Here is a 26226-nt window from a genome sequence, read left to right as displayed (position 1 = left end):
ACTGGAATCACGTGATCTTCAGTGACGAGTCTAGATTTCTGGTCTATCGTCAAGATGGCCACGTCCGAGTGCGCAGACAAGTGCATGAAGCCTACAACAAAGATTGTATAGTGCCAAGAGTCCAAGCTGGAGGTGGTGGGGTAACCGTTTGGGCTGCTTTTCATGCAGGGGGCAAAACTGACCTGGTTGTTCTGAATGGAAACCTGAACCAGTTCAAGTACAGGGTCATTCTGGAAGAAACATTGCTTCCATTTGCTCGTGCAGCCTTTCGAGGAAACTTTGTCTTCCAAGATGACAATGCACGGCCTCATCGTGCTCGCATGATCCAACACTTTCTTGCTGACCGTGGTGTCCAGCATATGGAGTGGCCTGCCATGTCCCCGGATATGAATCCGATCGAGAACTTGTGGGCAGAATTAACGCGTCAAATCGACCACTTGGACCAGTAGCCGACCTCTGTGCGTGAATTGCAGCAGGCTATTGTCACTGCATGGCAAGCGATTCCTGTCCAAACCTTGGCAAATCTCGTGAACAGCATGCCTCAACGTGTACGTGCTCTCCTGAATGCTCGTGGGGGTTACACGAAGTACTGAACTGTAATTTTACTGTCCATAATCCCAGTCGTAATTTAACTTTTGTTTTTGTTTAAAAAAAATTGGGCTAATGTGCAAAATAAAGAGATACTTCTGGAAAACGTACAGAAGTTTAACACAGTACTGTCCATGAATTGAGTTCGATATCAGTTTACATCACTTTCAAGGATCAATTTATTTGTTTCGAAATGTCAAATGTGGTTTTTGTTTCTTTTAAAGGTCACATTAACAAAATCTAGAATAATTTAAACATAATTCCAATGAACTTTTGGTTCTAAGACATCTTGAAAAGTTCATCCCCACAAAAAAAATATTCCATATTAAATGCCAAGTCTGTACATTGTAAGAAATGTCATGATTCGTTCTTTGGGTTGACGTTAGTTTAAACTCGTTGCAAGCACTTCTCGACCACGATCCTGGCCCGACCTGATTTATGCTTTCAGGAAAGATTTCCCTTGAGTTACGCTGTATTTCCTTAGCTAAGGATTTCCTTAAATGCTGCTACATAAACAACCTTTAAGGATAAGGATTCCTTAGAGTTAAGGAAATCCTTAGGAGCCATTGCTATGTCAGGCAACCTATCAGATTACAGAAAGGATGCTCTTCAAAAGCAAGAACATGACATTTTAAATGACGCTTGTTATGTTGCATGAGGAACATTGAGCATTTTATTGTGAATGCGTAATATGTGCAGTGAATGTTTGGAAACTCTCTGAGAATGGTGAAAGTGTGAGATTATAAAAGTGAAATACAAGTGGAGAACAAGCAAAATATTCTGGATGTCATGAGAGTGAAAATTGTGGAAGTATTGTTATATCAGTCTCTGTTGTCGCACTGTGAAAATCGTCCCCTTCATGAAAAATTTCCATGAAGAGCGCCATTTGGAAACTCAAAGGTTCGTGGTTAAGGACCGGGGAGCTGATGGGGGTTGGTCCCATAACTTTATGGAAAGATTTAAGGAAAAAGTTAAGGATAATTTGTATATGCACCCATCCTCAACTTAAGGATGTCCTTCAGGGAAAAGTTAAGGAAATCCTCAAAGTTTTGCAACCGGGCCATAAACTCTGCCCACCTTCGGTGGTGGAAGTAATAAAATGGTAAATGAGAATTGAATACACAACAACAACATGCATTTTAAGGCCATTTTCCCTGCAAGAGCGGGGGTTAGCCTTGCGGTCCCCATGACAATCTTCTCCATTTTGCCCTATTTTCTGCATCTCTCCTTGTTAACCCCCTTGCCCGCATGTCTTCTTCCACCGTCTTTAGCCAAGTCTTTCTCGGTCTTCCCCGTCCTCTACTTCCTTCTACATTCATTTCCATCACTCTTCTCAACCAGTCACTTTCATCCTTCCTCAACACATGACCAAACCATCTCAACCTGTTCCTCTTCACAGCATCAATCACAGGCTCTATTCCCATCATCTTTCGCAATTCATCATTTGTCTTCCTCTCTCTCAGCGACACTCCGCACATCCACCGAACCATTCGCATTTCCACCCTTTCCAGCCTTCGTTGCTGCTCTACATTCATGACCCATGTCTCGCTCCAATAAATCATAACACTTCTCACACATGCAGCATACACCTTTCCCTTCAGCTTCAACGACACTCCCCTCCTCATCAGCGCGCCACTCAGTTCCCGAAACTTCTTCCATGCACATCTCACTCTAGCAACCGTTGCCGAGTCTGATCCACCTTCTCCATTCAGCATGTCTCCGAGATAGCAAAATGTTTTCACACCTTCCAGCTTCACGCCGTCTCCAAGATCCAACTCAACATTTCCTCCATCTGCAGCTCCCTCTGTGCACACCTTACATTTGAATGTAGCTGCCACACTGGTTAATGACCCTCTCAGACCACTACATTTTTGATGAACCCACTCAGCGCACATTGTACATTGAATGGAGTTCACTCCGACACCCTTCCTGCACACAACACAGGGCCACTTCCCAGTTCTTTCCACCTCACCACATGCTGTACCACTTGCCATCACCTTCGTCTTTCCTATATTCACCTTCAGACCTTTTGTCTCCATACTTTCCTTCCACTTGTTCATCTTTTCCTTCAGTCCATCCATACTTTCCGCAATCAACACCAGATCATCTGCATACAACAACTCCCACGGTAAACCCTACTTTACGGTCTGAGCCAGCACCTCCATCACAGCTACAAATAGTAGTGGACTTAGTACCGACCCCTGATGCACTCCCACCTTCACCTCAAACTCACCACTGTTCCCGTCCTTCGTCCTTACAGCTGTGCGCGCTCTATTGTACATTGCCATCACAACTCTGATCAACCATTCCTCCACTTCTAACTTCCTCAATGCCCATGTCAATACTTCACGTGGAACCCTATCGAATGCTTTCTCCAGATCAACAAACCCAAGAAACAACTTCTTCCTCTTCTCCATGTACTTCTCCTGCAACTGCCTCACAATAAAGAGCGCGTCTGTCGTTCCTCTTCCTGGCATAAATCCAAACTGCATTTCGTCGATCTTCACCTTCTTCCTTATCCTCCTCTCCAACACCCTTTCCAATACCTTCATTCCATGCTCCAATAACTTTATCGCTCGGTACGAGCCACACTCCAGAGGGTCACCTTTCCCCTTGTATAGAGGGACAAGGGTACTCAGTTCCCAATCCACTGGAATGCGGCCTTCTTTCACCACCAGATTACAGATCTCTGTCATTCTCTTCACACCCCAACTTCCTGCTGCCTTCAACATATCTCCCACAACTAAATGAGAATTGAATGAATTTTACAATTATTTTATTCCTCCTTCATCCACAAGCACGTGTTCCCCATATAACAAGCGTCATTTAAAATTACATGTTCATCAACTGTTCTTGCTTTCAGACGTCTCTTCCTATCTCTAATCTGATTGGTTGCGTGGCATAGCAATGGCTCCTAAGGATTTCCTCAACTTTAAGGAAATCCTCAGCTAAGGATTTCCTTAAGGGATGTTTATGCAACAGCACTTAAGGAAATCCTTAGCTAAGGAATTACAACGTACCTCAAAGAAAATCTTTCCTTATGGTTAAGGGAGTTTTCTGTAACCGGGCCCAAAACCTTTAAGAATATCGGAATCTCTCATGATGAAGCCAAATCGATGAACCTATCACTTTGCCATCGCCAACCTGTCTTCATCCACCTCATATCTTGTCGTGCACCCTCTCTCCCTCTCTATCTCCCTCCCTTCTCCTCCCCCCACCCCCATCTCCCTCTCTTCTCCTCCCCCACCCCCATCTCCCTCCCTTCTCCTCCCCCATCCCCCCCTCCCCCACACACCAGTTCTACGCAGGACGCACATGGTCCACAAGCAACCCCCTCCTGGTGAAAATGCCTAAATCCAGAACCACTGCTCACCTCCACTCATTTATTCCTTTTTGTTTTCCCACCTGTGGAACCACCTGCCACACTCTTCAATATCACTCCTCCAGGTCTTCAAGACAGCTCTTCACCACCATTTCAAGTCTTCCCCCATCCAAAGCCATGATCTTTTCTACACCCATTAAAACACCTTCACCCCTCCCAAATATTTGTTTATGTATCCATCTTGTTCATCTATTATGAACATATCATTTATGTATCCATCTTGTTCATCTTGTATCCATCTATTAAGTTCTCCGCTATCCCCTCAGTCACCTGCACCCATTGTTTGTCCATCTCTGTCTATTGTCTTCCTCCACCCTGCTGTTGGGTTTCCCCTTTGTTATGTTGTGTCTTGATCTGTTGTGTTCCACCTCTTCCATGAGCCTTGACGATGTACGTATAAAAAATACTTTTAAAAATATCATGCTATACTGTATATCGTTTTGGTCCCATTTCTCATTGGTGAAGAATCACAAATTTAAACTTATGCAAGTACAAGAAAGAAGAGAACAAGAGTGTTCCATAAATATATTTCATTTTTCATCCTGGGACAAGGAAGCTTTTACAAGTAAAAAAAACAAAATTTTGATGAACAAGCAAACAAAAATACGAGCAAGCAACAAGACAGAAATCGCTTTGAACAGCAGGATGAAGGGAGGGAGAGAGAGAGAGAGAGACAGACACCGACACCAGCAGGAAGAGCGAATGGCTTTTTTGCTTTTCTTTTTTCCATGAGAAGCAAATATGTTATAATAAATAAATCAAACACAAAACAACAGGTTTGAACAATATTTGCTGCTTGAACTGTTGACCAGTAAATGGTTAAAGAACAATGTTCTACAGCTACAGCACTAACTGGTACAACAACAACAGCACAACTACAGCAGCACAACTACAGCAGCAACTACAGCAGCACAACAGCACAACAGCAACTACAGCACTAACTATTCACACCTTGATGGGGCGGTCACGGAAAGTATCGCGCAAGTCGTACACCAACAGGCTGACCAGGCCTGCCGTTCAACCGAAGGTAATTTGGACAGAAATTTGTAATTTGCACAGGGTGCCGGCGATAATTCGACCTCCAAGAAAGACACCGTGGGATGTTTAATGTCCAGTGTTGGCAGACGGGCCCTCCGGCTTAACGGCACCACACATCGATGCCTCGCCCTGCAAGCAGAACATTAGGGTGACAGTTTACACCTGTCATGATTCAAGCCCAGGCAAGCCAGGTCAAAGCTGAGTGCGTATACCTCTAAGCTAACCTGCCAGCCCCTGGATAAAGAACAATGTAGACAAAAAAAAATCGACATCGTTCAAATAAATAAAAGCTGCAAGCAATGTAAGGTCCGACATGTTCCAGTTTTTTTTCAAAACAAAAGTATGTAAAACTGTCACCGGAACTCGAACCTACAGCAATCACCTATAGTCTTACACTAGTGCGTGGACACAGGTAAGACTTATTTTGTTCACCTCACTAAGGATGCGAGACGTCGCAATAGGAAAAAGTAACAAAATGGAGTGACTTACACAAAACCATACATCAAATATGAACATTTATCACAGTCTGTGCGAAATATACACAAAATAAGTTTAAAGCTTCCTGTAGTTTGACTGGTTTAAAGCAAACCTTAAAAAAGCTAAAATAAACTCAAGGGACCAAAGCACATACCGTGCGAGTGAAATGTTAAAACGTAAAAGGCAAAACCCATGCCGGGGTACACACAAACATCTTCCTTTCGTCTTCAATTCCACACCGACCTACAAGAGGAAGTTCTGCCCCGCAAGCAAATCCAGGTGCATCACTGTTTTGGAATTCAATATACATCACAAAATATGACTCGTCTATTGGATGACCTCGTCTAAAGTGCAGGAATCAATCTAAAGACAAAGCCCACACTTGCTTCGAGCAGCACTCGAACTGCGAAGAAAGCGAGAGATTAATGAATGCGCCCGAGCATAGTGTTTCTAGACCGTAGTGTAGTTTCGAATATCCACCACCTCCCACACAACCTCGCGTCTGCTGAAAAGTCTACCCAATAATATATTCGCAGTAAATAAATCCCCCAGAGGGAAAAGCTCATTCTTTCAAAAGCAACGATTGCCTTGAGAGCACCGTTTTAAATATGCGACAGTTTGTGGTGGACAAAGTGGTGGTTTTTCTCCATTCCTGAGCACGCGCGCGGGGCGGAGATGTCGCATCAGTCGAAGAAATAGACTTGCTGGAAGCAGGAGAATGCAGCGGCATTCTTGACAGGGTGCTGGTAGATCAGGGCTTTTATCTCCTCATCGGCATTCTCAAAACTATGCTGATTTCTTCGTGCTGTTCGTAACAATATCAGAGATTAACAGAAATGCAAAACAAACAAAACAAAAAGAAACCTTCAATCCAATTTGTCATTCGCTGATGCCATGTATGGGCTTTTATGTGACAATTATCGTTTCATCACATTCGTTACAAAGACAATAAACTGAATAAAATAGCATTCCATAGTTTATCCATAGTTTTAAAATCTACAAACTCTATCCATGTGATAAAAACAAAACCAATGTAAACAGTGACCGTCCATCCAAACACAAGACACGGGTGGGCTCGAAGTACCTTCAGATACGATAAATTCCGCAAAGTGAAAGGTGGCCCGGACAGCATTATGAGAATGTGGATATCGATAGTTGGGCTTCCACTCATATGGGTTCTTCTCTGGGTGCCATTGTACGCCATAGAATGGGTACTCAATCGCTGGGAACATTCCCCCAAATGATGCGTTAATAAAAACGATTTCAATGGCACGACGCATCAATCACAATCTTAAGCAACTAGAACGGCACTCGGTAGATCACATACCTCCGCCAGGCTGAGCAGTACGTTTCGTATCCCACCAATAGGTCGGATCTGCATCCGGACCTGAACTATTAATCAAACTAGAACGGTACTCGGTAGAGCGCATACCTCCGCCAGGCAGAATCTTGATTCGGACCTGAACCAAAATCGAATCGGCTTGTTCTCGTCACCAAACCAACTCGTCCACCGAGTTTAGTCATAACTCGTCCAGAACTTTTTCAAATATCGTGTTATATAATCGCTTTTCACCCGATCTCTCAATGGTGAAGAATCACTTCAAAAATTAAATAATTCTCATATCCGAATCCATATTCATATCTTCACCAAAATCGAATTATTTCGTCCCTGTCACACACCCAACCGGTCCACCAAGTTTCGTCCAAATCCGTCCATAACTTTTTGAGATATCGTGATATGTATCGGTTTTACCCCTATCACTCAATGGTGAAGAATCACTTAAAAGTTAAATAACACTCGTATCCGAATCCATATCCAGATCTTCAACAAAATCGAATTATTTCGTCCCTGTCACATACACTACCTCTCCGCCAATTTCTTCCGAATCCGTCCATAACTTTTTGAGATATCTTGTTCACAAACAATCAAACAGACAGCGGTGAAAACATAACCTCCATTCACCTTCGGTGGCAGAGGTAATCAGCGTTTCTTGTCACCTAACCAACTCATCCAGCTAGTTTTATCACAACAGATCCACAGCTTTTTGAAACATGCTATATATCGTTTTTTAGTTCCCAATTTCGAAGAATCACTTTTTAAAAATTGTATCTGGATTGAGATATTCACCAAAATTGAATCAATTCTTCCTTATCACACACCCAACATGTCCACCAAGTTTAGTCGAAATCCACCCATAACTTTGAGCTATACTGTTCACAGACAGAAAAGCCAACCTCCGGCCATCTTCGGTGGCTGAGCTAACGAAGGGAGAAACTTGTAACTAAAGATCATCATATTTAACGGGTTGTGAAAATGGGCAGGTGAAGAGATGATGAGAACGTCTTCCTTCTTCTTTGAAGGCCAAGCAAGATCACAATGATTCTTCTTTACGGAACGTGTTTGCTGCTGCTTATTCTGTGGTGCGTGCAAGTTACTTACGTTTGATTCTGATTCCTCCAAAAATGAATAACATCTAACTTTTGGCATAGGCTTAGACTCAACATTATATATAAAAATATCTTTCGTTTATATGCAGCACAAGGCTGCAGGGTAGCATCATTGGCTGAGGGAGCAGCTGTGCCACTGATGCAATGCCCTCTGCTGGTTAGGGCAGGAATTTGAAATCTGGCCATGGGGCCGATGATAGCTCGCCTACTCTTCGTGAAAGAAGACGGTGTCAAAGTATTTTTTTTAATGCACTGAAGATCAATCTTAAAATTCAAATTGTATATAAATCAGTGACAAACCCATAGTTTGGCAACAGCCAAACCACGGCAGCAAAACAGACAATGATCAGAGCTAACCTTCAACAGACGAGACAAACTCCAGGCCGTTGTCATCCTTGTTCGTAGACAGCAGCCGGTAAAACTTCTTTAATTTCTCATCCTTTTGGAATATCTGAGGCACAGGAAGAAATTAATTGATGTAGAGGGAGAGCAGTAGAAGGAAAAGGGGGGTTCAGGATCACTTATAAACACGTGTTAGCTGAGCTGATAAAATGAGTCCAGAATCTCCGACACCCGAAATAGCTTAGCCAACTGGGGGATAAACAATAATCAAAGGAGTTTTTGTTACCTCTGTACAATAATTTAGTGAGGCCTCATCTGGAATATTGTGGGCAGTTTGAGTTACCACATCAAAGGGACATAGTTGCCATATAGAGGGTAGAGCAACTAGATATTCTTTCTTTTTACCCCCTAAAACTATACACCATGCACACTGCGAGTACTATCACCAGTTAACATCTCAATTATTCCAGTGCACAAACACAGCACAACAACCATCAGTTTTCAAATCGTTCCGTCCAGCGGTTTAGGAATGCAGAGTCAAACAAACAAAACACACAAACACGACACTTTACAAATTATGTGCAGTATCATCGAGGCATATTGCAGACTGCAAGCAGAACCTGGGATGCATCCCACATGTAAACATAACAAACACTAGAATGGCACTCGGGGCAGCTCACACCTCCATCAGACTGAACACTTTATGACCATGTCTTTTGTTATTGATGAATGTGTCGTGTTTGATTCTAAAAGTGGAATAAAGTAAAAAGGTACAAGTTATAATGTTGTAGTTAAACTTTAACCTGTGTTGAAAGATCACCGGAGTTCGAGAGAATTCTGGTTACTTCTGGATATAGAATCCAGAGTTTTAATGAGGTCATTTATTTTTCTCAACATAAACAAGTCTCAGGTCAAAAGAGAGCAACTTGAGTCTCACTCAAGTCTGAGTTACCGGCTTGCGTTAACAACTCAGAAAGAATTGTATGGCAAATGCAAGTAGTTTGTAGAAAGGGGGCCGCAGGGGGGTGAAGGGGGGAGACTTCTATGAATGTTCTCTATGAGAATACTGCATATAAATGGGAAGCAGAGTAGAAGGGAGAAGGGAAACGGGCAGTAACAAGTTGCTTCGTTATGTACCGTGCAGTGCCAGAGTTTTGAATTCCTGCTTTTACTTTGATTCTGGAATAAACTAAAGTTTTGAGTTTAACCCGCCTTTGATCTTTTCGACCCCTGTTAATTTCACCCCAGATCCACTTTTCTGAAATACCGACTTCTTTCCTGGAAGTCCTGGCAGTGTCCATGTGTTTTTTTCCCTCTCCCACCCCCCGACCCCCCCCTTCCCATGCCTCCTCCCCCCAAGCCCTCTCCCTCCCACAGATCTGCTGATGTCCCTGCTCTCAAATGTTGTACTTGTGTGCTTCCCCCTCTCTCCCATCTTGTCTCCCGCTCCCTTTATTAATTGTCTTATGTGTCCGTTTGTCTTTTTGTGATTAATGTTAGCTCTTACACGAGCCTCGATCTTGTATACAAAAAAATAAAAATAACAAGCGTTACGCCTAGGTCCCCCGTCGGGGAAGTGATGTGAGTTGACAAAGTGGAAGACGCAGAAAACATGCTATGATATGATATTTCGCTCACAAGGTTCAGACATACATGGTGGCGGCCATCTTGGATTTTGACGTGGGTTGCACCCACACACCAAATTCAAATGCGGTCCTTCGCTTACGCACGCACGCACGGATGGAGGGGAAAACCATAGTCCCCCTTTCGCTCCGCGGTGCGACGGAGGACAATAAACCCGCCTGCTGATTCAGATCTACTCATCGATTCACTTGAAGGTTTTGTGAAACATTGCATACAAAGAAAAGATGATATAACCCATATGTCCGATTGAGACGAAACTTTCAGGGTGGTTGGATTAAACGCAAATAATTAAAAAAATATTTCTTGGAAACCGCTGAATGGAAAAATTTGAAACTTGGCACATTGTCAAGTTCTCCCAATGGGGAACAAAAGCATGGTTAAATGATGACATCATAGGTTAAGTGGTATACCAGCCAAAAATGTTTCAATCAAATTCCTTATCCTTAAAATCTGAAATTGCATGCACATGATCTATGACCGATTTGTATTGGAATATTAAATTTATGACATCATAGCTCACATGGTTTGGCAGCCATTTTGGATTGAAGGAAAATATTAAATAATTATATCTCTGAAACTGCTCATCCTATCAATGTGAAATTTTACAAATATCATCTAAAAGCACTGTTGCATATAGTTTGAAAATGATGTCGTAGGTCACGTGGTTTGGCAGCCATCCTGGATAGAAAAACGAACCTTATCCGATCAACACGAAACTTCACAAACGTGATCCACTACCCATACATATGCAGAGTGAGGGCATCTACCCGTTGTGGGACTATGCGGAGGCATATTGGCGACAGTCACATCGTTCTAGTTTCTTCTTTACATATAAGTAGTACGAGTCATAGTATGTAAAGGAGTGGTTTGGATAACCAAGGATGCTGGAATTGTGACATGGGAAGGGAATATTTTGATGGGCAGAGGCGGATGGTCAACCTAGGGACAGATGAGCTTCTGCATAACATGTGAGAAAGTAGATGGAATATGAGCGTTTCCCGATTGGCCGGAGAGCAAGATGCTCCGAACACCCATGGTCCAATAGCTTAAAAAGTATAAAAGGAGATCTATAGCCAACCTGCTAAAATGCGTTAGCCAAGCTGGTTCAGTTGTCTGAGATTCGACGCATTTTACCGTTTGACCCAAAACATTCTAGTGAGTGGTCTAGAACCCCCCCACCCCCTTCCTATTCCCTACAGAAGTGGATAAGGAGTGGAGGGAGACTGAAGGAAGATGCACACGCACATATTCTGACCTCCAAGGGGAGACAACAAATGTGGTTGAATGCAGCTAGAGGTTCTGTTGTCATCGCCTGCAGCAGCCACAATGGGAAATCTTGATACATGCGACTTCTCGTGGCACCTGCATTGAGATACGGGGCACATGCCCAACCATGATACATTCGATTTCTGGTGTAATCAAGGGGAATTTGTTACCGGTTACAAACAATAGACCGTTAAGCCAATCAATCTTGATTATAATAAAAAATCTACTTCTTATAGACAAATAATGAGCATGTGATGTTTAATATATACACAAAGAATTAAGTTAAGCACCCCCCCCGTTTTTTTACAACCTCGCACATTACAAGTTTGTTGTCGTCAAAACAGTGTAATATACCCATGATATTGCTATATTTTCTGGAGAAGTGATATTATGGTCACATAAAAACATAACAATCATGCCGTTTTCAATATTTTATTCTGAATAATTTAAGGTGAAATTTTTTGGGAATTTTAGGCATATTTTCACCTCAATTTAAGTATGGAGCTATAGGTCCATCACGGACAGTGTGGATGACGTTTATGTTTTCTAACGTACAGTCATTGTTCTGAGAAGACCTCTAGCGATCTTTGCGTCAATAACGTGTGTAGGACCCACGTGATCGGATCACTGACTCAACCAATCACTTTTTTTCACTTTGATCACTCAATTTCATCAATGGATAATTGCTAATGTCATACCAATCATTATTTGATCTCACATACCTTAGAATATATGCCAATGTATACATATACACAAAGAATATATATTAGGGGGTGCTTACCTTAATTCGTTGTGTAGGGGTGCTTAACTTAATTCTTTGTGTATATCTCAACTTTTTAAAAAGATCTACCAGCGGTGTTCAGCAAGATGCTCTTTTTCTTTCATATGTAGGACATGGCTGCGGGTAGCATATTTTGTTGGGGAAGCAGCTGTGCCATTGATGCAGTGCCCCCTGTACGTTAAAGCAGGAATTTGGAATTTGGCCAAGTTGCCGACAATAGCTCACATAACCTCCGCGAAGGACACCATAAGGATCTTTTAACATCCACCAACTACTGCTGGCAGACGGGACACCCCATTTACATCTGAGGGACGGCGGACACATTGACGAATCAACCTCCTTACAACATCAGGGTGACCGATTACAGTTAGGTCGACATTCGAACCCAAGCTAGATAGCGCAGGGGCGAGTAGAGTGGAGACGATCATGCTAGTCCAACGACATGTCTACCATTGAGAAATAACCTACCTGATGTCAAGTTGATTGGCCTTGCCGTGACCTTGGTTGTTCCGCTCGATTTGATCAGCATGTTATGTCCAGCGACCAAAACCAGTAACTCCTCAAATCCAAGACAAGTACCCCACACAGGAAAATAGTCTCCTCGATCGTTAGCCTGCAAGATGGTTCACACCATGAAGACTGTCAATACAAGGACAACAGATTAGCAACACATCAAAATGGCATAATTTCTGTCATGGGACCTTCCTATACTAAAAAGCTCAGTACACAAATATAGAAAAATAGGGCCAATGCCCCTGGGCTCACCTGGTAGAACCAGGGAACCACTGTTCGGTATGGATGACGCACAAAATATGTAACGGAGAAGAAAGTAAATACCTATTTTGGGGGACAAACCCCTGATATTTTTAATACCGTGAACAAACTTTGGTACATCACAGGTGATGAAGGTTGTGGTCAAATTTCATCGGAATTGTGTGTGTAGTTTCTGTGAAGAAAGCAAATACCTATTTTGGGAGGGGGCGGGTTGTGGGGGGGGGGGGGGGGAGGTTAAAGGGCTGGGGGTTGGGGAAAGGGTAGGTCAAACCTGGATCCACTTTGGTGCCCCCTCCCTCAGTAAACCTCCTTATACCTAATCTATATATATAATGGAGCAAGTGTTTGTATGTATGTAAAAGTATGTATGTCCGGTCTTCACCCATTGGCTGGACAGCTGACGCCACACACAATTGTAACTTGAAATACTTGATTTAAAGTACCCAGAGAACCCAAAATACTCCAAAAGACACTCAGGACCCAAAGGACCCATAGGAACCTAAAGACCCCGAGGACCCAAGCGACCCCAAAGACGAAAAAGACCCAAGATAACCAAAAGACCATGAAAACCCAAAAGACCCCAAAGATCCTTGAAGATCCAAAATACCGAAAAGATGAAAAGACCTCAAAGACCCTCTAAAGACCCAAAAGGTTAAAAGGACCCGGGAGACCTTTTGTTTTGTAAAATTGGGATGCCTCAAAGACCAAGGCCACCTAAGTTGAACAGAGAGATGGCATGGGGTGGTCGTGAGTATTGTCAGCTAGGGTGATAGTTGATAGGGGATTGTGAGAGGATGGTGGAGGGTAGGAAAAAGGGTGGTGTGGGGTTGTCGTGGGTATTCTTAACTAGGGTGATGGTTTAAGGGGGGATGTGAGGAGATGGTGGAGGTGGGGAGGGGGTGGGGGGAGAGGTGAGTGTGGGTTGGCTGTGGGTATTGTTAGCTAGGGTGACGGTTGATGTTTTTTTCTGGAAAATTGAGATGCCTCAAAAACCACGGCGACCTAAGTTGAACAGAGAGCCAGCAATAATACCAAAGGAAATCAAGAAATCCAAGGCAAAGCAGTTGTATCAGCAGAAAATATCCTCAACAAGAGATGGCAGAAAATGTGTTGTATGCTTTTTTTTTCTTTCCTTTTTTGTATACAAGATGGGTCGTGTAAGAGCTAACATTAATGACAAAAAAAAAAACCGGCACATAAGACAAAAATAAAGGGAGCGGGAGACAAGATGGGGAGAGAGGGGGAAGCACACAAGTACAACATTTGAGAGCAGGGACATCGGGAGATCTGTGGGAGGGAGAGGGCTCGGGGGGAGGAGGCGTGGGAAGGGGGGTGGGAGGTGGGAGAGGTAAAAAAAAACACATGGACACAGCTAGGACTTCCAGGAAAGAAGTCGGTATTTCAGAAAAGTGGATCTGTGGTGAATTAATGGGGGTAGCAAAGATCAAGGCTTTGGATGGGGGAAGATAAGAGTGGTGGTGAACAGCTGTTTTAAAGACCTGGCGGGAGGAGTGGGATTGAAGAGAGTGAGGGAGTTTGTTCCAGAGGTGGGAGAAAAGAGGAATGAAAGAGTGAAGGTGAGCGGAGAGCCGAGATTTTGGCAGTTTCACCAGAAGAGTGTTGCTGGCAGATCTTGTGCGACCTGTAGTAGTATTTGGGGGACAGAGCACAGACAGGGCTGGGGGGGAGGAAGGGGCTAGGCCAGAGAGGAGTCGGTAGTATACAGAAGGACCACCAACCTGCCTGCGGTGAGTGAGTAAATGGCCCTCAAGAGATAGCTTCATCGCGGGAGATTCCAATGACTGAAAGCTTTGGTTTCAACAGCGTGAAGCCGAGCTAGGTGTGAGGCAGGAGCACCAGCCCAGAGGGGAGAACAGTATTCCATTGTGCTGCGGATGAAAGCCTTGTATGTGGTGAGGAGCTCAGGTGTGCCAAGGAAGGACCTCGCACGATGGAGGATGCCCAGTCGGTGACTGGCATTGAAGGCCAGCTTGGAAATGTGGTTTTCCCAGGAAAGATCATGGCAGATAGTGAGACCCAAAAACTTGAGTGACAGAACTTCTTGGAGAGGATGGTTGAGAAAGTAGATGGGAGGGTTGTCCAGACGGTCTTTTCGGAGAGACATAGTAAGAGTGTGAGATTTGTCAGGATTGAAAGACATGTTCCACTTGTTTGACCAAGTGGTAAATTGTGGTAAACCAAGCAGGAACAAGATCGCCCAGAGGGTCGCCCGTAGGGCGGGTACTCTGATAGTTTTCTTAATGCCGTGAACAAAATTTAGTACATCATGGGTGATGAAGGTTGTCATCAAGTTTCATCGAAATCGTGTTTGTATTTTCAGAGGAAAAAGCAAATACAGTACCTATTTTAGGTGGTCAATCCTGGACCCACTTTGACCCCAGTACACCCCCTTAGACTCCAATTATTTTAATGCCGTCAACAAACTTGAGTTGCAACATACCAAATATAATTTTAGCCAAGTTCGGTCACAATCCCATCCGCAGTTTCGGAGAAGTAGTTGCAAGTATTTACGGACGGACAGGCTGACGATGCGCCATCCCATAAGCTCCTCGGAACTACGTTCCAGGTGAGCTAAAATTATACAACACCACACTCATGCACGCGCCTTTATTCTTCAAGACTGAGGATCATGGAAAAGCACAGCGACTGAAGGTATGACCATACAGTTGGGTAGTCGGGGCCACTCTTGAATGCAAAAAGCAATGGAATGAACAAACAGGAAAAGAGGAAGGAGAGGAGGCAAGGCAACACTGCTGCTCAGATTGTTGGGTTAGGAATGGTTAATGGGATTACCAAAGATGGTGGGTAAAGATGTGTGATGACAAGATGGAGGTGCACAATATGTTTGACGCCATGGAGGGAAGAGTTGGATAGAATACAGCCTTTGGAAGCTGGTTCCATACATGGGAGAAATTAGGGAAGAAAATAGCTGAGGTGTGCAGTCTAGATTTTGAAGGCTGAACCAGGAAGGTGTGTTGGGGTGTGAGGGGTTATTGTTCCAACGTGTACCTCCTGCATAGCCCAGGAGCATTAGCCAAAAATGAAGGGGAAGCCTAGAAGAAATTAGTAGAAAGCTGATTTTTTTTTTTGCACAGAGCTCCAGAATGTCATGTGGATACCCACAGTACAAAGTCCCACGAGTCCCACCTTGTGGCATTTTCAAAATTCAAGATGTCCGCCGGTTAGACGGAAAAACACCGATATCTCATGTACTTCCGATCAATCCATAGAACATCTTTGACGTCATGTGGTTTCAAGCTGGAATCACTCCCACCTACTTCGGCAGCTACCAAATTCCACAGCTACAGAGCATACCATGCTGTTCAGCAGTGGCAGAGGAATGAACTGCTGCCAACTGAGTGGGGGTGGCAGTACAGAGAGGGACTACTTGTTCCGATCGAGACCGATAGGCCTGTCGCCCCTGAGAAAGTGCTGAAAATGATATCTTGTGGATGCAAGGCGGGGTGTGGAAAACGATGCACTTGCTACAGGTCCGGTCTGGAGTGTACACTCTTGTGTACTGTTTGTAATGGCCATAATTGCAAAAACTCTCGTGACATTGATTTAGAGGGTGATAACAGTGTTTAAGTCAGGAATAAGAAAAGTGACATTCAGTTAACACGGTACTGTCCAAAACACTAGAATCAGGTTGGGATGACTGGGATCAAAGAGTTGGTCTGCTTTTGTGTCGTATTGTAATTAAATGTCAAATCCCCATGTGTTGTTTACCTATTGCAGGCCTTGTGGTCACAATGTGAAACATTTTGCATTAAATAAAATAATAGCAAATTAAACTTATCATGATTTTGATGTTTTTTTGCATTACAGCAGTGGCAATTTTGTCAGCCATCTTGGATTCTATCTACATATCATTATCTGAGGTCACTGAAATATATTCTATTAAAATCCTAGTGTGCTAAAACATATATTTAGCCACGAAAAGTACACTTTTATGAGGTTCTAGGCAGAAGTGATCCTTATTTAAGTATTTTCCATCCAACCGGTGGCCATCTTGAATTTTGAAAATGCCACAAGGTGGGACTCGTGGGACTTTATATTGTGGCCATCCACATGGTATTCTGAAGCTCTGTGCAAAAAATCAGCTTTCTACTAATTTCTTCTAGGTCCTAACCTAATGCTCCTGGGCGAGCAGTTGTTGCGGAGGGTCAGAGGGCTGGGAGAGTACAGGGAGCAAAAGCAGAGGACAGGCGTAAAAATACAAAAATAGAGAGGCCACCGTCCTGCCTAAAATATAAGATCAACCGACCATGTGATTTGGCCTCATCACAGGACATTCCAAAAATGTTGAGAGGTAGGGGTTCCACAGAACCCAGGAGACATGTGATGCTGGAGCCCCAGCCTATGGGGGAGACCAGTGCTCCATTTACCAAGCCAGACCCAAACTGTTTTTGCTATCAAGTCCCAGCATTAATTACTATTACTTTCACATCACAGAGAGGTCAGTGGGTCTGTATGTCTTTGCCTACGACCTTTCTGATCTTACACTCTGCCCTTTCCATACTGCCTCCCTCCCTCCCCCCTCGGTCTTTGCAGGACACATGCGGTCTGCCAATAACTCCCTTCAGGTGAAACTCCCATAATCCAGACTTACTGCTCAATTCCACTCATTAGCTCCGCTTCTTCCCCCCACTTGTGGAACAAACTTTCTCAGTCTCTTCAATCTCAGTCTTTCCTCCAAGGCTTCAAGACACCTTTCACCACCATCTCAGATCATCCTCAATCCACAACTATGATCTTTTCTACCCCAATTAACCATCTCAAGCTCACCCATTTCCACGTTTCCAGTTTTTTTTCTTCCACTTCTGTGATTTTATTCGTATTTATACTAGTGTGGCTCCGCGTGTCTCACCACACGTCGTTCCAGAGGGATACGCATCTTTGACCATGTCTGCTTTCTCAGGGAGTGAGGGATGGTGGGAATGGTGGGTGGGGGTTAGTGGTGGTGACAGTGTATTGGGGGCCGTGGGGGAGGGGTGGAATGGTGGAGGGGGGTGGGGTGCATGGTGCTGGGGCTCACAGTGGTAGGGTGGATGGGGAATGGGGAGGATGGTGGGGGAAGTCTGCCAAATATATTTTATGCTCTGATTGAATATACTAGGGCATGCCCGTACTATATATAAGCTAGGACGTGCCCGTACGTGGGTGCCCGTTCCTTGCCAAAAAAAAAAAAAAAAAAAAATTTGTGTAGGGGTGTGTGTGTGTAAACATCCTAGGGCGTGCCCGTACGTGGGTGCAAAAAAACATGCGTGCAAACAACAACAAAAAAAACAACTTTGAAACCACGTGGCAGTAACGACCACAGAACCCCCCCCCCCCCCTCTATTTACATGAATGGTTTGGTCCATTCGCAACGACCACAGAACCCCCCCCTCTATTTACATGAAATGGTTTGGTCCAAAGCGAACGGCTTGCGGTGTTTGGTAAAGAAATCGCCATAGCTCGGTAACTACTTGTCCGATTAATTTCAAACCTTGAAAAGGCACATCCTCGGGTCCCCAGCAATATACCTGGCAAGTTTCAAGTATATCGGACCGGTAGTTGTCGAGAAACAGCGGTCACAGACAAACATACACACATACAAACACACATACAAACACACATACAAACACACATACACACATACACACAGAGATTAATGGAATTATAGATAGATACTGTAAATCAGAAATCAGAACCCAACACGTAAAGGAACAGAGCACAAATTTATATTTATTTTAAATTATCAGTTAGAGCTGGAAGGGAAGGTCAATACAAAATTTATCAAAAACTGGATGGGAAAGTCGAACTTCCAGCCTCACAGAGATGTGCCCCCAATACACCACCTGCCTTAGACTTCCGGCCGGGTTTTTATGACGTATCTTTGATTTTGCCCATGTCACGATCAACATCTCGATTAATTAAGTCAAAGTAACAACAAAAGTAGCGCTGATGAATACGGATAAGTCACGAATGTGTTTCTTAGGTTAGCTTTAAATTATAAACAACACGATGGAATTGTTAAAGAAAATTTGAAGGTCACATTTTGGTCACAAATATGCATACATAACCACATACGTTTGCTCCAATATAATTTTTAAAAAAAGATATCATTGAAACTTGAATACATCTATTGATTACATACTATTGACACCTGACTACGTTGATTAATTACGTCCAATTAAAATCAGAGTACATCTATTAATTACATGCTATTGAAACATGAGTACATCTATCAATTGCATACCATTGAAACCTGACTGAGTACGTCTATTAAATACATACTATTGCAATAAGAGTAGAGCACGTCCATTAATTACACTAGCATGATTTGGCGTGCTCCACGTGCCTCACCACACATCGTTTCAGAGGGATAGGCATCTTTGACCCTTTCAGTGTCTTTTGGGTCTTCATGGTGTTTTGAATCTTCAGGGCCATTTGGGTCTTCAGGGTCTTTTGGATCCTCTGGGCCTTTTGGGTCTTCGGGGTGTTTTGGATCTTTGGGGTCTTTGGGATCTTTTGGTTCCTCTGGGTCTTTAGGGTATTTTGGCTCCTTTGCGTCTTTAAAGGTATTCAGGGTCTTCGTGGTATTTTTGGTCTTTGTAGTCTTTAAGGGTCTTGGTGGTCATGGGTGACTCTCGTTTTGGGTGACTTAAAGGGTCATCAAAGGTCTGAGGGGTCTCAGCAGTCTAAAGGGTCAAAAGGTATGTTCCAACAGTACATAATGAAGAGTTTACGGACTGTGTTTTGGGTATTAATTTTATTTGAAGACGTTTTGGTCACAAATATACAAACAAACATACAAACATAACCATATACGTTTGCTCTATTATAATAAGATTTAGCCCTTGAACCATGCTGTTGGTGTGCCCCATTTTCCCCCTCTTCATACTGTACTGTTATCTCCTCAATACTGTATACAAAAGAAGATTGTAGGAAAATACCACATTTGTAATATTCCTCATATTCTATCCACAATGATTTGTATTGTCGTGTGTCTACCCTGTAGTGAACACCACAGGGCGACGGATGACCAAACGAGCTTCAACTCTGAGGCGTTCAGTCAATGGCGGACCTTCTTTATACGAGCGGGGGGAAGGGGGGGGGGGGTAGGCCTCAGCGCGCCCTCATTCACTCAGCCGCGCTTGTCCTCGTCGTCTGCCTCACCAGCACCCACGTCTCCCAGTGCAAAAGCGCTACGAACTGTGGCTGCACAATGTTCACCAATGTTCCAACGCTAGAGCTTATCGGCGACCATTCACCTCTGGTCCACAAGCCGGGAGAAAGCCAAGAGCACTTTTGAACTTCGACCGTTCGTTGTGAAATCCCAAAGCAGAGAGAGATGTAAAATCGTGACCGTTCTCAATGAATGTCCGTCGCTCAAGAGCGCACCGTATATGTGAGCGTTCGCTATGGAGGCCAGCCCGGAGAGAGCGATCGAACCAAAGAGACAAAATGTCAGGAACACGACTGTTCGCCACCAAACCCAGAAAATCAGAGAGCGCAAACTCCGACCGTCTGCTATGAAAGTCCCGAAGCAGAGAGAAAATGTCGGCCCTCCAACTCCTTTGGACTCGAGGCTCTGACATCATCCGACGACGTCTGCGTGTCCACTCCTATCAGCTAGTGCCATCTCATCGCTCTTGGTGTCCTGGCCAATCACTGCTCTTCGGGGGCGTGGCCTCCAGGACCTTGTGACCACCCGTCAGTGGTATAATCGGTGGTTGAATGTCCTGTTTCCGGTTAGCTTTTATTTAGTGTTATAAATGCGCAATTTATTGCTATGTGTGTGTGCTGCATTGTCATAAGGAACAGAGGAAAAATAAAAGAGGCCATTAATTACCCATAATCCCTAACTAATTAACATAACCCCACCCCTCTCATGGGGACACATACATTTACACGACATACGGTCTACAGGATCCCTACTTATGATACATGGCTTCTTCTTCTCCTTCACAACAGTCGGAGCACACTACCTATATAATTCTACCCGGCTTTAAGGTAATCATTGTCTACCCCCCCCCCCCCCCCCATAAACTTAAGAGTATACACAGTTCCAAGACAAAGATAATATGATGTTGCTTACTCGAGGACATCAGAATATAAACCAAAGTGTTTGTGCCACACCCTTTTCTTTAGCGGAACTAATTATTTCCAATTTGTGGGGAGTCAGTTGGAATGATTCTAGCACAAGTCTTTCTGGAACTAGCCGGCCAAGGCTGACGTTTGACTGTGGCATGAAAATGTAATCTGTTGAGGGTGCCAGCGATAATTCGCCCACTTTTCATGAAACACACCAGGAGATGTTTAAGATCCACCGACGTCCCACCCCTTGTGCTTAGAGACCGGTCCTCCAGATCGCAAACCTTAATGCATTGTTACCTTGCATGGAAAACCTCAGGGTGACAGTTTAAGGCTGGTTTGATATTCCAACCCGCCCTAGATAGCTCAAACACGCGTGGCAGTTCTGTCACTATCTATAACTACGTGTAAATCCTCAAAGTAAGCAGTCGCCAGATGGCTTACCTTTATGGCGAGATGGTAGAGAAATTTGGCTGCTCGAGCATATTCCGAGTCCTGCAGATCTACAGACCCCCCGGGAAGTAGAAGGCTGGAAGGAGAACCATCAGTATGTGAGTACAAATCTGGAACAAACTTTGAATCCTCCCGTCTTTACAAATGCGGGCGATTCATTTACACGGCTGCGCCATTTCTAGGGGCATGATCATGGAGATGAAGCAATATTGAACTGAATAGGACGGGGATTTAGAAATCTGGCCAGGTAATCATCATATGATAGCTCATTCTTTTTGAGCAATATTGTGACATTTTTAGCATCCACAAGTGAAGGAGAGCTGATGGTTCAGCCAGCATAATGTGTCCTCCGAAGGACAGTGCGCTCATTGATGCAATACCCATGGTGTGTGAAGGTGTTATTGTCAGGTCGAGAATAGAACAAGATCGGATATCTCAAAGGTGAATTCCCTACCTTTGAGCTATCCTATTAGTAATGAAATGTTGGCTGATCTTACAAAATAAAATATTTGAAAACAAAAGTCGAAAGCGTTCTGCTTATCATGCATACGTAAGCAAACAGGAATGCCTTTGAGTATTCTGAACAACAATAATCTCTGTACTGGGTTCAACATAACTTGAAGAACAGTCATTTGTTTCAATGTTTCCTGATCAAGGCAGCTTCTTCTTCATTTGTATGCAGCACAAAGCTGCAGGGTAGCATCATTGGCTGAAGGCGTGGCTTTGCCGCTGATGCAATACTCTCCGTTGCTTAGGGGCAGGAATTTGGAATTTGTTCAGGGTGCCAGTGATAGTTCACCGGCTCTTTGCAAAAGACAGCTTCTTCTTCTCCACCGTGGGATCTTTAACATCCACCAACAAATGCTGGCAGAAGGGACGCCCGCTTGGCGTCCATACGAGGGATGGCACACACATTTATGAATCGCCCTGCCTGTGGAAACACCAGGATGACCGTTTAAGGCTGGGTCGGGATTCAAACTCGCAGGCTGGACAGGTTAGAGGTGAGTATGCGTACCTCGAGGCCATCGTGTATTCACCATCTTAAGGTCATATTTTGCCACAACTGCCGAGTGCTTTTGTGTGCTTGGATGCAAATGCTTTCAAAAGGTAACACTGCACCGGAACATAACTAGAAAGCAGTTGCAGTGCTGCCTGAGTGTTCTGAGTGTTCCACAAGAAACTTAAAGGTCCAGTGCAACATGCTTTCATGTTTGGTTTAATGAATACATTTGGTTTCTCCAATCACGTACTCATCCCTGTTTTCTTAAATAAAAACTTTGAAATTAAAATTCAAGTGTATTTCAAACGTGTTTTGTACCTCCAAAACTCGCCGCTGTAGTACAGAGAACACAGGTGACCCTTTTAACATCATGCCGCAGCCGATCTTACATCGGAAGTGTATCGTGATAGGACTGCATGGTACCCATGCACACTCTACGATAGCAGTTACGTCTTCTCCTATAGAAAGAAATGAAATCCTGAATTCGCTCATGGACGATTTAGGTTTTAACATCAAATATTCGCTAATGCTGTGGATGGTTGTGAACGATTTACCACTTTGTTTTGACAGCTCTGATAAGGTCCCGCTACAGTTACCATCTCTCATCCCACCTTCATTTTACCTCACCCATTCTTCCTCATCCCCTCCATCCCTACTACCTTCGCCCTCTCCCAGGCGGATCATTTTTCAGTGTATGATCATTTTACAGCCAAGTGCATGTATCGAGGCACACAATGACGAAGCCCACACACCACCCTTCGTACACTCCGTTTCCCGTGAGCTGCATCAACACAAGTGTTACAGACTACGTCTACATCGGCATTCATACATCATTCTTAACCTAAAAATGATTCTCAAAGAGATGAACTTATAAAACGGGTCGTGATGGCCGGATGATGTCTGTCCATCCGTCCGTCCGTCCGTCCATTAACTTTTTGTTATTTTTGCTATTCCTCCATTATCACCCGGGTGATTGTTCTGAAACTTGACACATGAATACACAACAGTAGCGCACACAATCACTCAAGCTTCAATTTCGGATCATGGGGGCTCAAAGGGGTGGGGGGATGGTTACTCCCCCAAACCTCTGATCCCTACTCGGCCCTTATTTACCAACCAATTGCTCTGAAACCCAACACAGCCCTTCCACTCAATGGCCCGTACAATTGCTTAGGCTTAGATTTTTAGATTTTGGATCAATGGGGGGTCCTAGGGTGGAGGGGAGGTGGGTTACCCCCTGAAACATCGGAACCCCACGTGTCCCTTATTTACCAATCACTTGCTCTGAAACCCAACACAGCCCTTCCACTCAATGGCCCGTACAATTGCTTAGGCTTAGATTTTTAGATTTTGGATCAATGGGGAGTCCTAGGGTGGAGGGGAGGTGGGTTACCCCCTGAAACATCGGAACCCCACGTGTCCCTTATTTACCAACCAATTGCTCTGAAACCCAACACAGCCCTTCCACTCAATGGCCCGTACAATCGCTCAGGCTTCGATTTTTAGATTTTGGATCATGGGGGATCCCAGGGTGGAGTGGAGGTGGGTTATTCCCTGAAACATCGGAACCCTACGCGTCGCCTATTTACCAACCGATTGCTCTGAAACCCGATACAGACCTTCTACTTGATAGTCCGCAGGATCGCCTGGTCTTATATTTTCCGATTTCGTATCAGGGGCCTCCCAGGTGTTCAGGGGGGCTCCCAGGAAGGTCCCCCATAATCAGCAGTGGTCTGAACTACAGCCTCAAGAGACGACAGTCAGGCCCATTAAGGGCTATTCATTAATGATCAAAATAAGTCAGCATTCATATTCGTGTTACCGGCATTCATACATAATTTTCAATCAAAGTTGAGAAAAACTACACGCATGGCCAACTGACGAGGACAGCCCCATGACGATCTTCATAAACTGCATGCAAAGCAGACTCATGCGGTTTGATGGTAATTGTACCGTTCCAGCTCAGATCAATGATATATAAATCAATCCGCCAGTAATTATTGCCGAGTCTTTCTTCAGAGTCTTCCAACATGATCGTCGTGAACACCCGGTATTTTACTGTCGATGCTCTCTCCACTGTCCATCTCAGGTTCATACATATGTGGATTAATTGGCTTTACAGCACGTACTACAGCATAATAGTCACATGATTCTACATTGACAAAGAAAGATGGCTCTGTCTTGGCATTTGGTTTTAAGAGTAGTTTACTTTTTTAAACAAATGGCCAAATCTGCCTGTTTTGACTCGCATGGGAGTGTGTGGGGGTGGGGAATAAACCACTGTCAATCACAACTTAAAAAGTCCCAATTAGACACAATTTGTGGACCATCATGAATGTAACCCTATATTTCATCCGTGTCGTGAATTTGGGAAATATCAATCTCATGAGCAATCTATCAACTTGATAAATATATCACATGCGAGTGACGCAAAGCAGCCAATACGTGGGCTCTCTCTGCTTTCTGGTGATTGAACGGATGTTTGGAAGCTGGGTGTTGGTAAACCCGGGGACTGTCTGTATTCCACCCATAAAATGGGCTCTTAGAGGTATGCGCACTCGGCTCTGAGCTAACCAGCTTGGGTTTGAATGTTGTTCCAGCTATAAATGTTCATCATGCTGTTTTGCAGACAAGGAGATAGTGTGTGTGTGTCTGTGTTCCATTGGATGGACGTTCAACTGCGCGTGCCATCTGCCAGCATTCATTGGTGTGTGTTAAAGATCCCAGTGTCCTTTGGGAACAGTAGCTGAGTTATGGCAGGCACCCTGGAGAAATTACAAATTATTGCTCAAACCTACAGGGTATACTGCATCAGCATCATGGCTGTGCCCCAGCAAATTATGTTACCCACCACCATGTGCAGCATAAAAAATAAGAAGACCCATAAAACGTATCTAGTCTTCATAACTTTAACTCTGAAGCATCGCCCTGATGCACTCTGACAAAAAAAATAAATTAGAATGGCACTCGGTAGAGAGCATACCTCACTACCTCAGCTATGCTGAACAGTTTACGTTTTGTATCCCACTGATAGGCCGGATCTGGATTCGGACCTGAACCAAAATCTAATTGGTTTGTTCTTGTCACCTTACCAACTCGTCCACCAAGTTTAGTCAAAAGTCATCCACAACCTTTTTCAAATATCATGTTATTATAATCGCTTTTCGCCCGATCTCTCAATGGTGACGAATCACTTAAAAAATTATACTAGCCGGATCCGGATCCAAATCTTCACCAAGATCTAATCATTTTGTCCTTGTGACATACGCTACATCTCTGCCAAATTACGTCCGAATCCGTCCACAACTTTAAGATATCTTGTTCACAGACAGACAAACAAACAGACAGACAGACAGACAGACAGACAGACAGGGGTGAAAACATAACCTCCATCCACCTTCAGTGGCGGAGGTAACAAAAAAAAAAAAAATAGCACCGCAAAGCGGGCGTAACCCCTCAGCCCATGCATGGTGGAAACCAATTTCAAAATGGCTGCTGTGGCGGCCATATTGAAAATCGCAGCGCGCCCATTTTCGAAAGGAACCTTCCTCTACTCAACCCTAACACACACTGCAAAAATGGATTTAAATCGGACAAGCCGTTCTGCTCGAAATTGACGGAAACCAATTTCAAGATGGCTGCCGTGTCGGCCATATTGAAAATCGCAGCGCGCCCATTTTCGAAACGATCCTTCCTCTACTCAACCCCAACACACACTGCAAAAATGGATTTAATCGGAAAAGCCGTTCTGCTCGAAATTGACGGAAACCAAAAGTTGACGGACGCCCGGACGACCCAAATTGGGCTAAGGGGTGACAAGCAAAAACCTAACATCGTCCTAGGATCCTAGTCAAGAAACAAAAAATTTTCAGCAAAGTAAGAGACTCATCGTACTCGGAGCAGACTACCTGATCAATTTATAGATATAAA

The 26226-nt window shown here is 44.0% G+C and overlaps 1 protein-coding gene across 2 annotated transcripts in view; it reads right to left on the bottom strand.

The window, feature by feature from the left end:
- Positions 1-4480: 4480 nt before the first annotated feature.
- LOC137437843 (gamma-glutamyl hydrolase) overlaps positions 4481-26226 on the bottom strand; it is a 39754-nt gene continuing 18008 nt past the window's right edge. Inside the window, exons 4-9 of one of the 2 annotated variants that reach the window (XM_078766807.1) lie at positions 21288-21372; positions 12435-12579; positions 11175-11281; positions 8291-8384; positions 6570-6707; positions 4481-6290 (exon numbers count right to left, since the gene is read on the bottom strand). In XM_078766807.1, the coding sequence (XP_078622933.1) occupies positions 6169-6290; positions 6570-6707; positions 8291-8384; positions 11175-11281; positions 12435-12579; positions 21288-21372 (691 nt within the window). In that variant the 3' untranslated portion in view covers positions 4481-6168. The remainder of the gene's footprint in view (positions 6291-6569; positions 6708-8290; positions 8385-11174; positions 11282-12434; positions 12580-21287; positions 21373-26226) is intronic. The other variant, XM_078766808.1, reaches the window with a different exon arrangement.

The sequence above is a fragment of the Myxine glutinosa genome, chromosome 12 (assembly GCF_964187855.1).
Source record: "Myxine glutinosa chromosome 12, kmMyxGlut1.1, whole genome shotgun sequence".
NCBI classification, from domain to species: domain Eukaryota; kingdom Metazoa; phylum Chordata; class Myxini; order Myxiniformes; family Myxinidae; genus Myxine; species Myxine glutinosa.
Note: the sequence above shows the minus strand (reverse complement) of the source record. Positions and strands in the feature narration are given on the sequence as shown.